The sequence below is a fragment of the Tupaia chinensis genome, unplaced genomic scaffold (assembly GCF_000334495.1).
Source record: "Tupaia chinensis unplaced genomic scaffold, TupChi_1.0 Scaffold145685_1, whole genome shotgun sequence".
Taxonomy (NCBI): domain Eukaryota; kingdom Metazoa; phylum Chordata; class Mammalia; order Scandentia; family Tupaiidae; genus Tupaia; species Tupaia belangeri.
The window spans coordinates 5,680,926-5,698,030 of record NW_006205542.1 but is presented as its reverse complement, the minus strand read 5'-3'; the positions used below and the strand labels follow the sequence as shown (position 1 = coordinate 5,698,030).

At 37.6% G+C, this 17,105-nt stretch overlaps 1 protein-coding gene across 1 annotated transcript in view; it reads left to right on the top strand.

The window, feature by feature from the left end:
* The window catches only part of IMPG1 (interphotoreceptor matrix proteoglycan 1), a 120,400-nt gene that overhangs the window by 17,910 nt on the left and 85,385 nt on the right, over positions 1 to 17,105 (top strand). The window contains 4 exon segments of the mRNA XM_027768229.1: positions 2,116 to 2,180; positions 3,995 to 4,098; positions 8,054 to 8,206; positions 16,322 to 16,380. Coding sequence (XP_027624030.1) covers positions 2,116 to 2,180; positions 3,995 to 4,098; positions 8,054 to 8,206; positions 16,322 to 16,380 — 381 coding nt within the window.

Sequence of the window (17,105 nt, the reverse complement as noted above, 5' to 3'; positions counted from 1 at the left end):
ATTTTGAAAAGTAAATACCAGGAGAAATAATGTGACTTCAGAAAACCTTAGTACTAGAGTATTAACTTAGTGAGACACAGAGATACTGACTCCTCCCAATTAAATATAGAATGATACTTTACTTACTCTTTGATTAAAAAAAAAAAAAGAAAAAGAAAAGAAAGCAAAACTGGAACTACCATAGGAAAATAAAAACATAACAAAATGTATCAAATCTTGATAGAGAAACATTAAAAGTTATAAGGGACAATTTCCCATTTCAGAAAGATTAAAAAAAAAATCATTTCATTCACTTCTGTATCTCCCAACATTGCTGGAGACAAAGAAGAAGCTACATTTTATAATGTCTATGGATACCAAGTTGTTTAAAAATAAAAAAGTGAAAAAGAAATCTTTCCAAGAAGACAAAATAGGTCATTTGTCACTTGAGTAGCCCATAAATCTGCCAATTTCAAATGAGTTTGAAATAAAAGCCAGTGCTAGGACCAAGAGGATCAGTTTCCCAAATTACAGCTCCTTACTGATGTACAAATTGCAGTTTAGTGGCAGAACCCTACCTAATAATAAAGGATAAAGAAGCAGCATTCAACAGAGTCCTGCACCATGTGTACTGTTGACTTATTAATGATGGCTGACATTCTAATAACTACTCTTCTTTGTCGTTTTTCTTTTTACAGCAGGCAAAACAAAGAGACTGAAGTAATAATAGGAGGAGGGAGATCTCACTTTAAGCAAAGATCTAAAAAGTTTTTTTTTAATTGTCTACATTATAAGTGCTATGTTTAGGGGCTGGCAGGTGGCATGGTGGTTAAGGATACTGGACTCCCACATGGCCAACCACAGTTTGAGTCCTGGACCTGGCAGTTTCCTTTCTTGTTTTATCTCTCTCTCTCTCACATTCTCTCTCCCTGTCTGGTCAAATTAAAATAAATAAATAAATAAAGTTCAGTAAAATAATTATTTTTAAAATGCTATATTTGTTTATGAATTATGATCTCCATAAAATCTATGTATTAATCGTATAGCATAATACAAGAAAAAAAATAGCAATAGGAGATGATTCCTAATTCCACTACAGGCTCTACATTTGTATTTGTTCTGTGTGCACCAATATAGTCAGCTACGTTTACAGCTGACATCTATTCTGACTGGCCAGTGCCCTTGCCAGGCTAATTGATAATGTTTTGTATATTACACTTATTAGCACTTCGGGAGAATTAGGTATGGTAGTAAGTATGTAAGTGATAACTGTTGGTTATGAACAATCTAGTGAGTCTAAAACAAGAGAGCATCTTCAAACTTCCCATCATCATAAGCCACAGAGCAGCCAAATATATTGGTCAACTACTACTTTATATACTAACACAAACACAATTCTTCAGGACTTAATAACTTATGGTAACAAATCTTTTGGTGAGTAATTTTTTTAAATACCACTACTACTACTACCTTTTAAATAAAAATTGTTAGAATGGGCCATCATTATGTGCAGACGGCTCTATTACCATGCCCTTAAATCTGCCCCAGAATGTCTTTCACTCCTGCCATTTCATGGCACTGCAGACCTCCTACCCCTACTCCCTGCCTGGTTCCCACTGCTGGCAGTGGCTGTGTCCAGAGTGCAGATTTAATGCACCTTCATTACCCAGAAAGCTCTCTCTCTGTAATTACTCTAACCAGAAGAGTTACTTTGTCAGATAGTTTGATGACTCCGGATTTGCAGGCTTGAGTATCTGATATTTTAATCACAATATTTCAGCCACAGATGATGTTATCAATTTGCACTGCTGTCTAAGACAGAATGTAAGCACAAAAGCAGAAAACATTACACCCCAGGGACCAGCCTTGCCTACTACGGAAGTGCTCTCAGGACCCCACAAAGCCAAGATACTATGGAAAACCCTAGAGTCAAATAATCATTCTGAGGGGCTATTTGGACTTTTCTTCAATAAGAACATATTGTAATATTACTTTTCTACCTAAAAGGAAAAAAAAAGACAAATCCAGTTTTAAGTTAAACTCTCTAATTTGTAGGTCTATTCATTTAAATGTATATTTACTATTGCCATCAAGTTTCTTTTCACCACCTCTTTTCTCTTTTTATTCTCTTAACAGAAAAGATGAAACCTCCACAGAGGAGACCTTGGAAGAGCCCAGTGAAATCCCTTTGTTTTCAACAGGTAAGCTAAGATCTCATTTTGTCTGTTACTGAACTTTAGTTCAAATCATCACGGAGCCATGTTATTTCCAAAGCAATCCTTAACTGAAGCTGACAAAGTTTATAATGCATTTTTTTAAACTAACTTGTAGCTTTAACCTTATAAAATAATTTAATTCACTGTATAATCTTAGACTATAGAAAAGAATAAAGATAAAACCAAATCACCCATTATCCTACAATTTGAAGACAACCGTCAACATTTTTGCCCATTTCCTGCAGTCCTTCATCTCTATATTTAGATATATTACAAAGACCATAATTACCTAGCGTTCGAGCCATTTTTCTCCACCTAAAATACATAAATAACATTTTATAACTTCACTAAAACTTCTAAATAATCATCTTAATGATTTTCAACATTCTAGTGCATCCATATAAATGTAATTAAATTAACCATTCCATTTTACGCCATTACAGATCATGTTTAAATATTTAAACATAAATCTCTGTTAAATCACTGACTTCTCAAATGTACTAAAGACTATGAATTTTTAAGTCTTAATAGGCTTGGACAAACTGTTTTCCAGAATGTTTTTTACTATTTAAATGACCCACTTGTCAAAAAGACAACAGCTTGTCTCATTGCATACTTGTCAATATTGAATATTACTGTTTGTTTTAATGTTTGCCAAAAGGAAAGAGAAAATAATACTATTATGTTTATTAAATGATTGAAATATTTTATGTATTTTTCTATTGCAGTCTTACTGTTTTCCCATATAATTTAAGAATACTTTTAAATATACAAAATAAAACTATGAATCTTCTGGTAAATGTTTTCCTCAGTTTTACTGATTTTTAGTTATGTTAATAATGTTTTAATACATCAACTTTTGATCATTTAACATCTGGAATTGAGAAAAATAAAAATGTTTTAGAGGCTTTTGCTATAGGGCACGTGCGCTTGCCGGAAAGACAGAGAGAGACAGAGAGACAGAAAGCGAGAAATCACCCCCAGGGGGTATGGCCACACCGCAATCCTTTCTCCTTCATTCTCCTCTCGGGATCTTGGACACGTACACACACGAGCCCGGCGTGATTTTAAGCCACTGGGTCCAGGACTCAAACCACGGTTGACTACATGGGAGTCCAGTGACATAGCCACTACATTAACTGCTGATCCCAAGAAAAATAAATATTTTTTAACTCATGACAATATCATTTCCCCATTTATTTTCTGACATTCAGAGAAAGCTGCCATAACTTTAATATCTTAGGAGAGATTTGAGTATCTAAGTTCAGCTAATTTATCTTTTTCACATTGACTTGTAGCTAATAATGAAAACAGCCTAGTTTAAATTCCAAAAAAGCTAGTGGTAAATGCATTCTTTAACTATAAAAAGAGTTTTATAGTTGTTAATTCCCTTTATAAGTTTTCTGTCAATTTTTTTAAAAAGTATGAGCTATATCCTTTTTCAAGAACATATTAATGCAATCTTTAAAAAATAAGTTAAGGGTCAGCAGATGGCATAGTGATTAAAGTGCTGGACACTCCCACGTGGCCAACCACAGTTCGAGTCTCAGACCTGGTGGCTTGCTTTCTCACTTTCCTTCTCTCTGTGTGTGTCTGTCTTTCTCTGGTCAAATAAAAATGATTGAATGAATAAATAAAATTAAATAAATTATTCTTTAAAAAAAAGTAAAAGAAAAGAATGCACCTGACATCTGTAAATTCCAGAGTGACAGAAGAAAAAGCATATGGAATTTTGAAGTTGTTCTAATTTAAAATCCTTAGTCTCATGTTTGTGCCTTTACTTTTCTTAATTTCCATAGATGTTCCTGGTGTCTCACTCGGGCCTCTCCCTCTCACTCCTGATGACATAGTCCTCAATGAGATTCTCAATACCACCCTCAACATTAGCAAGATGCCTACAACAGTAAGAAATTCTGAGTCAATCTAACTCTTTCTATGCCTGTTTGGCAAAAAAAAAAAAAAAGAATAGATGACTAGTCATTCAACATTACCACTCTGATTAAGAGTCAATGATTTTGTTCTATTAGTAGTTCTAACTTCTTTCTAGGCATTATTATTAAAGAAATAAGAGAATGAGGATAAAGTGGGTAATTACAAGAAGCAATTTAATTATAAATTCTGGAAGGCAGGAGCCCTTTTCCCCAGTACCTAACAGACCTTTAAACATAGTAGGCACTCACCAAGCACTAGAAGGAATGAAATCAATCAATCAATGAAGGTTTTTCTCCTCCAAAGTTTTTCTCCACTCTATTGCCCATGTTCACAATAAAAGTAGAGCTTTTGTTTTCTGTCATGTCCAGACTGGTCAGAAAGATATCAAAATCATTCAAACAATGCTTGTCAAATGGGGGAAAATAAAAAGGGTTCAAAGGCAAGAAGGCTTAAGGACCACCACTCTGAGGTATGCAGAATGAAGACTGAATAAATTAATGTTGGCTCTCAAACAAGGAGAGAATTTGTTACAGGCTAGACTATAGCACAGTGGATAAGCACTCTGTGTAGGAAGCCAGATCCTACATGACCGGCTACAGTTCAAATCCTGGTCAGCAGCTCAAAAAACAAGCCAGGTGCACATGCCCAGGAACCTGACAGGATGAAGCAATCGAGAAAAGGGGACTGAGGTGGTGTGACCAGATCCCATTGGGGGTACTTTTTCTTTCTTCTTCTCTCTCTTATATGCATATGCCTTCTGGCATATTTTTTTAACAGAGTATGTATTTTTAACCTCCCCAATGGCTTGGAGACCAGACACTCAGTTTTTTTCTACTAAAGCAGGAAAACACTGTTCTCATGACTACCAAATAACAAAGTGGCTGTCATTGCTGGGGGGGGAGGGGGGGCAGACTTCAAAGAAGACAGAAATACAAGGGAGGGCTTCAAAAAGTTCTTGGAAAGGGCTAGCAGATGGTATGTTATGTTGGTGGATTCCCACATGGCCCACTACCGTTCAAATCCTAGACCTGCTGGCTTGAAAATTATGCCATGTGAGTGTGCATGTACATGCTCAAGATCCCAAGAAGAGAATGGAGGAGAAGGGATTGCAGCATGGCCATCCCCGCTGAGGGGTGATTTCTCATATTCCCTTTTACTGTCTCTGTCTCTCTCTGGCATGCACATGTGCTTTATGGCAAAAATTTATTTTAAAAAATGTCATGAAAAATGGAATTATAGTACGAGTTAATTTCAGTGTGCAAAATAAATAAATAGGGAACCAGCAGTTAGCGTAATGATATGTCGCTGGACTCCCACGTAGTCGACCGTGGTTCACGTCCTGGACCCGGTGACTTAAAACTCACGCCGGGCACGTGTGCGTGCGTGCCCAAGATCCTGAGAGGAGAATGGAGGAAAAGGGATTGCGGCGTGACCATCCCCCCTGGGGGGTGATTTCTCGCTTTCTGTCTCTATGTCTCTCTCTGTCTGTCTGGTGAGCGCACGTCCCCTATAGCAAAAACCTCTCAAAAAAAAAATAAATAAATAAATAAATAAATTGAAATCCATCCAGTTTTTTCATATTTACTTTCCATGAACTTTTTGAAGACCCCTCACATATAAGGAATGGCAGACTAGAACCTGGCTGTCTTCATTCCTTACCCTGCCTCTATAGCCCCATGATTCTTCGCTTTGAGAGATTCGGTGAACTTTGAGAATCATGCTGGATTCAAGGGTATGAATATGATATGTGGGGCCATGAAGTTTGCATATAAAGGCTGTGAGTATGTCATAGGTACCAAGTGAGCAAGTCAGGTACTAATCAATGATAGGAATTTAAAAGAAGCAGAAATTTCTTCTTCCCTAGTTGATAAGAAGATATATTATCTCAAATGAATCCCAGCATATTAGTAAAAAAATTAAAAAAAAAAAAAAAGCCTCCTCTGTGGCTACATGGTGTGTGTGTGTGTGCGTGTGCGTGTGCGTGTGTGTGTGTGTGTGTGTGTGATTGTTGGGGGTGGGGATGGAGAGCAGAGAGAAAGGTTCCCAGTCAGGAGACTGGCAATGCAGTGTCTGAACAACAGTGACTAGATGAATTTGGCTGTCAGGGCAGAGAAGTGAGACTAAAATTATTCAAACAGGTAGGAATCAGACTACAGAGAGCCTTGAATGTCAACAAAAAGTATGCATAGGCAGTCTCTGAAGGCGCCAAATGACAGGCATGAAAAATTAATCCAGTGGCTGAGGATACCTTTGGTTAGGACCTTCTCACTAATATATTTAAAGAATTCACCTAGAGTTTCATGTGAACTTCCAATCTGCCTAATGAAATAAGATTCTAGAAAAGAATACCATATGCCATAATTTTCTTTCAGTTTCCAATAGATCATAGCACTGTGTTACACCCACACAGATGCTCAGTGTATCTTTTGAATAAATGAATGAATGAACATTTTTTAACGAACATCAGTAAACTACTAAGTATGACTCTATGTCCTCCATGTGCCCTATTAATGTTAGAGACTGCTCTGTTGTCTTTGCCTATGGACAAGGAGAGTTGGTGGAAAGAAATGAGGAGGAAATCCACCTGCTACCAGTTGTCATTCTGCCCTGCAGGGAAATTTCATGAGTTGTTCTCCTCTTTCACCTTCATGCCTCTAATTTCACTGAAAGAGATCATGTATGTAATCAGAAACATTCACTTTTTCAGACATAATTCTTTTAACACTTTTAAGAAAGCAGTAAATATTCGAGTATCCTCTGGGTACCTGAGTTTGTAAATCTATCAAATCCATGTTGAAACCCAGCTCAAGGCTTGCTCTGTACCACGGAAGCCAAGTGAATTCAGAGCAATGGAAGACCCCTGCTTGTTTGTGAACTTAAAAAGCAAAAACAATGATTTCTGGTCCTTTGGGAACAAGGCAAAATCTGGATGCTCAGACAGTGCTCTTATTCTTAGGTATATGTTTCCAAAGATGACCCCAAAATGTCATTCCTTCAGAGAGAAAGTACTTTCTAAATATTTTCTATGTGAGAGTCAAACACAGATATTCTCATTAAACTAGTCTAGACACTTCTCTTAAAAGTATTGTATTAAACATTTCAGAATCCATAGGTTATTTTGTCTAAGCTAGTCCTCACAAATGAGTATTTATAAAGTCAACCATCTAAGTGGGATGCATCAGCAATATTTATGAAGGGTCTTCAAAAAGTTCGTGGAAAATATGTATTATGAAAAAACTGTGCAAGGTTGTCAAAATATTTTGGCATCAAAATAAAATTATACTTTAATTCCATTTTTCAATGACTTTTTAGAGTCCCGATCGATTCCATTTTTCAAATCCCTTTAAATATGTGACTATACACATGAATGTTATGTGCGTGTGTGTGTATACATATGCAAACACATCATGAAGATCACACAGGCATAAAATGACAGCGTTCTCAAGTAGCTAATAATTAATCAGTAAAGCTTAAGAACTTTGTCTCTCACAGAAATTTCATAGGCTAGTTAATAGGACTGTAATCTAAAAACACCTGAGCCTTGGGAACCAGCAGTTAGCGTAATGGCTATGTCGCTGGACTCCCATGTAGTCGACCGCGGTTCGTGTCCCGGACCCGGTGGCTTAAAACTCACGCTGGGCGCGTGTGCGTGCGTGCCCAAGATCCCGAGAGGAGAATGGAGGAGAAGGGATTGCGGCGTGACCATCCCCCCTGGGGGGTGATTTCTCGCTTTCTGTCTCTATGTCTCTCTCTGTCTGTCTAGCGAGCGCACGCGCCCTACAGTGAAAATCTCTCAAAAAAAAAAAAAAAAAAAACACTTGAGCCTTCATAGTCCAGTTCTTGAGATAAATCAACATATACATTATATATAAAATGTAACCATTTGTATGTGGTTTATGTTAATTAAAGTCCTTTTTTTAACTCAGGAAGGAGAAACAGAATTTATTGATGTGTCTGAGGGCCCACTGGAGCAAAAAGTAGAGTTCAGCATCTCTCTGGCAAACCAGAAGTTCAACACAGAGCTCGCTGACTCCCAGTCCCCATCTTACCAGGAGCTAGCAGCAAAGTCTCAACTTCAGGTGAGTGAGCCCAACCCGTAAAATCACATCCCATGTCACAACTCAGAACCTAGGAGCCGATCAAACATAAACACTTTTGGCTCGTTAGTTCCAATGACTTGTGACCATCTTAAAAAGAAAAGGAAAATCACAATGGGTCCCAAAATGTTAGAACAAATGCACCTCCAAGAAAGTTTTCTATCTGAGCTTTTTCATTCTTAAAAGTTATTTTCATTTAGATTTTTTAATATTAGTAGATCTTTAATATCACTTAACTGAAAGCTGTTATGTAGGTAGTCTGTCTACAATAAGCATTGTGATGATGATTTCATGGTTACATACTTACCCCCGATTCACTGAGAAGTATACATTAAATATGTATAACTTTTATGTGACAATTGTACCTCAATAAAGTGGTTAAAATAAAATGATCACATAGGCACCCACTAAAGAACATGCTGAATTGAAATACGAATTTTTAACTCATAATATTTTGTCTTTACATAATATTTCTGAAGTTTGATGTAATTTAAAGACATGACATTTTTCATGGGTGACAAATAGTAAGGCAGTTATGTTGTCCGTGTCATTAATTACTAAACTGAGGCCGTTTCCCAAGATGTCTCTTCTGTCTCTGATTATCGCCATATCTGTTTGTCCCTGATTAAATGCAAACACTCTTCAATATCCTGATAGATAAATCCAACTACTATGCTATGTTTGGAATCCAAATGCCATGATAAAGACTTCTGCCTTCCCTTTCAGCCTTGTCTTAAACCAGTTTTTCATCATCCCCTTCCTTTGCATTCTGGTTTCCAGAAAAACAAATTATGCGCAAATTGTCTTCACTTTTAGCCTTTCTGTCCCAAATATCCTTCCCCAAATCTCATTCTCAGCACTTTGGAAAATTCCTTTTCCTATTCTATGTTCAAGCCTCTCTACTGGGCTCATTAATACCTGGCCCTACTGTTGTCACATCTTCCCTTTGAAAGCAGGAACTCTTTCTTTTATCTCTGAAGCCTAACCTTTTTTACATTCAATCACTGTGTGTCATTATAAGAAACAAAATTAATTTTCCCAGCATGAATAGACTGTATATTAGTCAAAGATATTACCATACTCATTATTATCAACAGGTAATTTTCCATTTTTGTGTCCCTTAAATGTTTTGCTTCTTTCTTTTTCCCCTGATTCCTTCCCTCTCACCCCCCCCCATTTCCCACCCTCCTTTCACACTGTCTCTAGTATCCACAGTTGTTCTTCATACTTTTATACCTTCCAATCTTTCAGTTTCTACCATAGAGTATAGACATTCAGTATATATTGAGCAGGCACCTATAATTCCTCTCTTTCATAGTCTGGCTTGCTGTGCCTAGCAGTAAATCTTCCATATTCATCCACTCTCTTTCAAATGCCAGAGTCTCACTGTATTTTATGGCTGAGTAGTATTTTATAGGTATATGTGCCACACCTTTAAAATCTATTCATCTGTTCATAGACATTTCGGGTAGTTCCATGTCTTAGCAATTTTGAATAATGCCGCAATAAATGTGGGCATGCAAGTGCTTTTCTGGCTGAGTGTATTCTTTGGGTAGATTTCCAGGAGTGGAATTGCTGGATCATGTGATAGTTCTATTTGTAGGCCTTTGAGGAACTTCTGTATTATTCTCCACAGTGGTTATTCTAACTTACATTCCCACCAACAGTGTAAGAGAGTTTCCTTTTCACCACAGCCTCACCAGCACTTATCATTCTTTATTTTTTTAATATTAGCCATTGTAAATGGGGTTAGGTAGTAATTCATTGTTGTTTTGATTTGTATTTTTTTTTAAAATCAACCCAATTAAAACATGTGTAAATGAGCTGCATAGACAACTCTCTAAGGGTGACATACAAACAGCCAAAAGGCATATGAAAAAGTGTTCAACATCCTTTATCATAAGGAAGGCTAACTTCTCACTGCAGAGCTTGGGATATAGTTAACCACTCAATTTTTTTTTAACATATGCAACTAAAATTAGAAACATCCATGAGATTCCATAACTGAACTACATCATGAATATCCTGGTCTTCATGGATCCTACAGCATGGCCAGGGAACAAATGGGCCTCCACTTCTCATACTTGGAAAATTCAGTACTAACCCCCCCTCAGCCAGATAGATGATGAATAAGTGAAAGCTCCTTAACCTCCAACCTTTCTCTGCACCTGCATTCAGTTAATAAAATGTAAAGAATCATTTTTATAGTCTTCAAAAAGAAAGAGACAGCATGGGATGAAGCATAGAAGTACTTAGAGATGGATTATTAGAATGAATTAAGAATAGTTTATTAACTTTTCCATTTAACTTCTGAAATATTCTTTTCAGCAAATCCTTAGCGTAATGAGAACATCTTCAAAGTTGGACAATTGGCCATTGACTCTTTATTGACTTATTGTTAATTTTCTAAATACCTTAAACTACCTGATATAAAATAATACAAATACATTGGGATTTTTTAAAAATCTGTGTCCCAGCCCTATTTCTGCCAAGAATCAGCCATGAGAATTTGGGATACTTATTTTCCTGGCCTCAGATATTAAAAATCAAAGAAGATGACTTCAAAGTTCCTTTCTAAGTCTAAACTGCCTTGTATAGAAATAATAGCATTATTTTGATGCTTTATATGTATTAACTCATTTAGTTTTTCACACAATCAGATATGTAATCCTATTTACCTTTTTCTTTCTTAATTTTACTTATTCATTCATTTATTTTTTAATTTGACCAGAGTGAGACACACACTCAGAGAGAGAGAGAAAAAAAGTGAGAAAGTAAGCCACCATGTCCAGGACTCAAACTGTGGTTGACCACATGGGAGTATCCAACACCTGACAGCATGGGATGAAGCATAGAAGTACTTAGAGATGGATTATTAGAATGAATTAAGAATAGTTTATTAACTTTTCCATTTAACTTCTGAAATATTCTTTTCAGCAAATCCTTAGCGTAATGAGAACATCTTCAAAGTTGGACAATTGGCCATTGACTCTTTATTGACTTATTGTTAATTTTCTAAATACCTTAAACTACCTGATATAAAATAATACAAATACATTGGGATTTTTTAAAAATCTGTGTCCCAGCCCTATTTCTGCCAAGAATCAGCCATGAGAATTTGGGATACTTATTTTCCTGGCCTCAGATATTAAAAATCAAAGAAGATGACTTCAAAGTTCCTTTCTAAGTCTAAACTGCCTTGTATAGAAATAATAGCATTATTTTGATGCTTTATATGTATTAACTCATTTAGTTTTTCACACAATCAGATATGTAATCCTATTTACCTTTTTCTTTCTTAATTTTACTTATTCATTCATTTATTTTTTAATTTGACCAGAGTGAGACACACACTCAGAGAGAGAGAGAAAAAAAGTGAGAAAGTAAGCCACCATGTCCAGGACTCAAACTGTGGTTGACCACATGGGAGTATCCAACACCTTAACCACCACGCCACCTGCTGGTCCCTCTAGTTCCCTTTTTCATATGTTAGAAAACTGAATCACAAGGAAATTAATTAAATGCTCAGTGATGAGCACACCTATTACTGGCAGACCTGAGACTCCAAGCTAGACAGCGTGTCACCAGAATCCTTGGTTACCACTATGCTGTGCTTCCTATTTTCCCCAAATAAATATTTATGGGGAAAAGACTATTGATTATGATTAAATGTATATGCTCCTTCAAGTCTTTGAAAAATTGCTCGCCAAAGCAATTGCTTGCCCCATCTTGTTCTGAAGACCCATTGCCTTGGTCTAGCTGGTTCCACTTGGTACAGTCACTGGTTTCTCTGAAGAGCCCCTCTGTTCACAGCCTATTTCCCTATCAGGATCCTGAGCAGGGACTCAACATCTCCAGCCTGCCATCAGATAACCAATCTGCATCTCCAAGGCCAATGCCTGCATTAGCACAGCCATTCGAGCCTAATCAGGAATTAATGGACAGTGCCTTGCAGTAATTTAATTTCCACAATAAACCTAATGAGCAATTTGATACAAATGTCAAAAGAAATTGCTTAGTTGTTGTCTGAATACTTTATCCTGTGCAAACATTCACGAGAACTCAACACGGCTGCCTTTTTATAGTCCCATTAATACACATTCCAGCAGAATCACAGAGGCCCCTGTGCATTTAGTATTATTAATAAGGTTAACTGGGCACTTAATTAGCAATTTACTGGCTAGTGCTTCATGATTGGGAGGTCCCTCTGAAGATTATTTAGCAGAATTAAGTGAAGACTTTTGTCATCTCCTCCCTGGATGCCTTCGACACCCTCCTAAGCAAAGCTGGTTCTTAAACAATCATAGACAGGTTCACAAAGAGGACACAGACAAAAACAACAAACACCCTCCATCCCAGACAGTGCCATGGAGCTGGAGGAGAGGACGCTCTGCTCAGCAGTCCTCCCTGCTGTCAGTGGTGCAGCTGCCGGCTTCTACAGGGCAGCTTTGTGCCTGATTGTCTTATGGATAAAGTGTCTCCAGTATTCTGGGCAAAGAAGAGAGATGATTAAAGGTCTGAATCTCCTGCTCCAAAAACTGCAGCTCACACTTACGTGTTCAGTCCCTGGTGCTGTTACTGCAATGACATGACAAATTTCGCAAAGCTGTTTGACCCAAAAACCAGAACAGACCTAAAGCATGTGCACACTCCTTTCTTGCCTGCCCCCACAATAAAGATGAACTCTGAAGAACTGCATCTCCCAGCTCTTCCCTGTTAGGTCCATGACAGGATAAGGTGCATAAACTTATTACCCTCCAGCTCCCTGCCCCTGACCTCCATAGAAATCCTTATCCTGTCCTCTCCCCTGAGTCTTCCAAAAATAACTTACTGAAAGCTTGCTCGACCCTGGCCAGGCTCCATGCTGTGTAGTCACTGACGGAGTCAAACAAACCAAGCCCTTAAGGAGCTAGTAATCCGGTAAGAGAGAGAGAATAAGAACTAATAATACAGTATCACTAACTCTGTCCTTCTGTCTGCCAGGCACTTGTTACTCTATAGTTATTGCTTATGGCAACCAAATGATTTAAGTACTATCATCACATTTTGGCAAAGGAGATCAAGATTCAGAAGCATTAAGCAATAAACTCAAGGCCTTGCTGCTAGAGAGTAGTGGATCCAATATGTAGACCCAGGCCAATATGCGTACGTCCTTGTCACCCAAAAACTGAGCTACCTTCATCACTGCAGTTCCTATATGTTCAGGGAATAGAAACCATCTTTAATAATAGCACATAAAATATAATTAGAAAGTAAATGAGTCTGCTTGGGGGGAGCCCACAATGCACTCCAGAAGTCAATGTAGTTGATGATTTGGGGTATCTGAGCATCACTGCTCTAGCCTTCGGCATGGATAATGTAAGTCAGCAGTAATTTTAGATTTGGTGATTGTGCAGTGGCATGTTGATGAGTTTAGAGAGTGAAGAGATACACTCGGTGCAAACAAATTTCTGAGTCCCTCCTATGTAAATGCCAATCTCTTAGATACTGGGAGGAGAGGAAATAAAGGTGAACAAGCAAGACATGAGGCCTGAAGCTGGGGAGCATAGTATCAGTGAGGAAAACTGATATACACCTCACAGAAATTTGTGAGACATACTTTAATAAATTCTAGACTAGCAGAAAGAAGAAATAATTGAGCCTGGCTTTGGGGCTCTACGAATGCTTTTCATTAAAGAAGATGTTTGGGCTGGCTTTGAAAATGGATATGGGATGGGGGAGCAATCAATGAGCAGAAGATGAGGAGACATGACCTTGGGGTAAGAAAACATCATTCAAAGAAGCCTGGAAAAATAGAAGTGCATGTTGTATAGGGGAAGACATAGGAGTCAGTTTGGTGTCACTAGAGGACACAATGTTGGCCAAGGAAATAATATTGCCCAGAGTGGAATAGGAAGGTAGAGACTGGTACAAAATGGTAAGGCAATAGAGCCTGGAAGGTTTGAAAGGCCAGTCTAAAGAACTGGACCTTATTTAATAGGCAGTGTATCCCATCAAGGGATTTTTAGTAAAGAGCAAATGATACAAAATGTTTAACTTAGAGAAAAATTATCGTCCTTCTCCCCTTCCCCTTCCCAACACACCCAGAAAACCATTTCTCCTCCCTTGCCCACCCCCACACACAGAAACCCATTTCAGCAGTGCAGGAAGGAACATGAGGGAGTGCCGGGCATGAAAATAAGAAGAATATGACTGAAACAAAAATCACTGTGCAATTCAAACCAAAAGGAGTTGCTGGCTGCATGTGAAAGGCATAGAAAGAAGGTATCTGGGGATACTGGACTTTCTGGCATGGAAGATGATGGTTGCTTATGACCCTGATCAAGATGGCAAGGCCAGGAAGGAAGGCAAATTTAGGGAAAAGAGAATCACTCTTACTTGGGAAGATTTAATTGGTGGCAAATGTTGGAATACTTACGTGGAAAACTAAAGGCCATGTATTGAGTGATCATTGACGTCATGAGAGAAAACAAGATCTCCCCAAAAGGAGGGAGAGGGAAGGAAAGACAGGAGAGGACAGGAATGAGTCTCTGCTCTTCTGTTCAACCTTACCATTCACCGTTCTTTCTCTCCCAAGCTTCACTACTAAACTATTATCCCTTCCTCTTAGTCTCTCTTGCTTCCAGGCCTTCCTACAAGAAAACTGGGTAGGGCAGTCTATGTAACAGTGATCCCAGGGCCTCCCTAGCAGGAGACCTACAGTCGAGCTTATGAAATAAATAGAAGAGTGAGAGCAAGGAGGAGGCTGAGGATGGAAGTTTGCAGCCTCCTCATTTTTAAAGTGGAGAGTGAAGACAGAAATAAGATGGCACAAAGAAATTGAAAGACTGAGAAACTATTGGAACTATTTCTGGACTATGATTGACTACAGATAACTAAAACTGTGGAAAGTGAAACTATAGATAAGGTGGGGACTACTATTATAACATTTTCTGACTCTAACTATAGTTAACTACAATATTTTTTAGTTAATTATATAGTTTGGAAATATATCTACAGTGTTAAAAGCATTTATTAAATTCAAAATGGCTGGTATGCCTAAACAAAATGAAGAAACAGATTCTAATTTAACAGATTAGATTAGCTCTTTGATTCACCAAACTTTATAGATTGAAAGACAGAGAAACTAAAGAAGTAGAGCAGCAACTGAGTGAAGGAGGAATGGAAAATACCTCTGGTTTTAGAGAGAGCCAAGAGACAGTGACCTAGAGAGAAACCTTCCTTCTGGGGGAACTCAGGGTCAGAAGTCAGGTTGTTGTGGGCTGGGGAGGAATTAATATAACCATTGTAAAATAGCCTGGTAACAGGCCTCACAAGAAAGGCAAATTAATGAAGAAAATGTGACCTTCGGTGAATCAAAGAACTAGTCTAATCTATTAGACTAGATCTTTCCAAACTATACAATTAACTCAAAAATATTGTAGTTAACTATAGTTAGAGTCAGAAAATATCATACAGTAGTCCCCATCTTATCTGTGGTTTCACTTTCCATAGTTTTAGTTATCTGTGGTCAACCATAGTACAGAAATAGTTAAACATGGCACAACAAAATATTTTGAGAGATCTATTCACATAACTTTTATTACATAATATTGTTACAATTTTTCTATTTTATAATTGGATATTACTAATTTCTTACTCTGCCTAATTTATAAATTAAACTTTACTATACAAATGTATGTACAGGAAAAGCAGCATAGGTGAGGTTCAGTATTACCTGCAGTTTCAGGCAGCTCCCCAGGGTCTTGGAATATATCCCCCAAGGATAAGGAAGGGCCACAGTATTATTTTGTATGTATAAGCAAAAATCCTACAGCCAAAAATTTCCTCCAAATACATTTTAAAGTTATTGTATATTTTATGTAAAGTAACCATTAAAGCAGGTCAGAACCACCCAATTACAGCTTTTAAATAAGTAGCAAAATACGTTCCTCTGGGTTTCAGAAATAACTGAGAACAAAGATATGGCCTCATTTGTTGTTTCAATTTTCCATCCCCATTTTTTCTCCTAACTCTTCAAAAGTGTTTAGACTTTTTCAGTTAGGTAATATCTGACCCACTAGAACTAAAGAATATTTTATAAATTTCTTTCTGCAGATTCAAAAGGTATTTAAGAAACTTCCAGGATTCAAAGAAATCCATGTGTTAGGATTTAGGTAAGTAAGAGAATCAGACTCTTCTCAAATTTTAAATTACTTTCTCCATATCCTCTTTGAAAAGTGATGTCATGAGGATTGAAAGGTCCCTTTCTCTCCAATTCTTTAGCTCTTCCAAATCCTGGAAATGGAATGCAGTTCAGATAAAGGAATTGTCTAATTAGAACATGAATCTAGGTGATTTTCAAGAGATAGATAACACAGGTGTTGTATTCCTTCTTCCTCCCAGGAATCGGAAATGCTCTCTACAGAGAGCCCGTCTACTGTGCTTGGCAGTGTTGTTGTTAACAAATTACTTAAGAAAATATACAGCAGAGAGAGAGGAAAAAAAAAAAGTTGCCATTAATTTCACTGGTGTCTGATCACCTTGTTCCTATTGAATGCTAAATATCACCACCATTTAAATCATGCTGTCCAAAGGAGACAGGTGAACTTGGTAAATAATAGTTTCTATGAGGTAGGTAACTTGAAAGAATAGGGTGGGCAGGGACAGGAGTGGAAGTAAAATTTCCCAAGATGGGGTCAGCAGGTGGCATGGTGGTTAAGGCTCTGGATTCCATCATAGCCAACCACAGTTTGAGTCCTAGACCTGATGACTTGCTTTCTCACTTTCCTTTTACTCTCTCCCTCTCTATCTGGTCAAATTAAGAAATAATAATAACAGGGACCAGCAGTTAACGTAGTGGCTATGTCGCTGGACTCCCATGTAGTCGACTGCGGTTTGC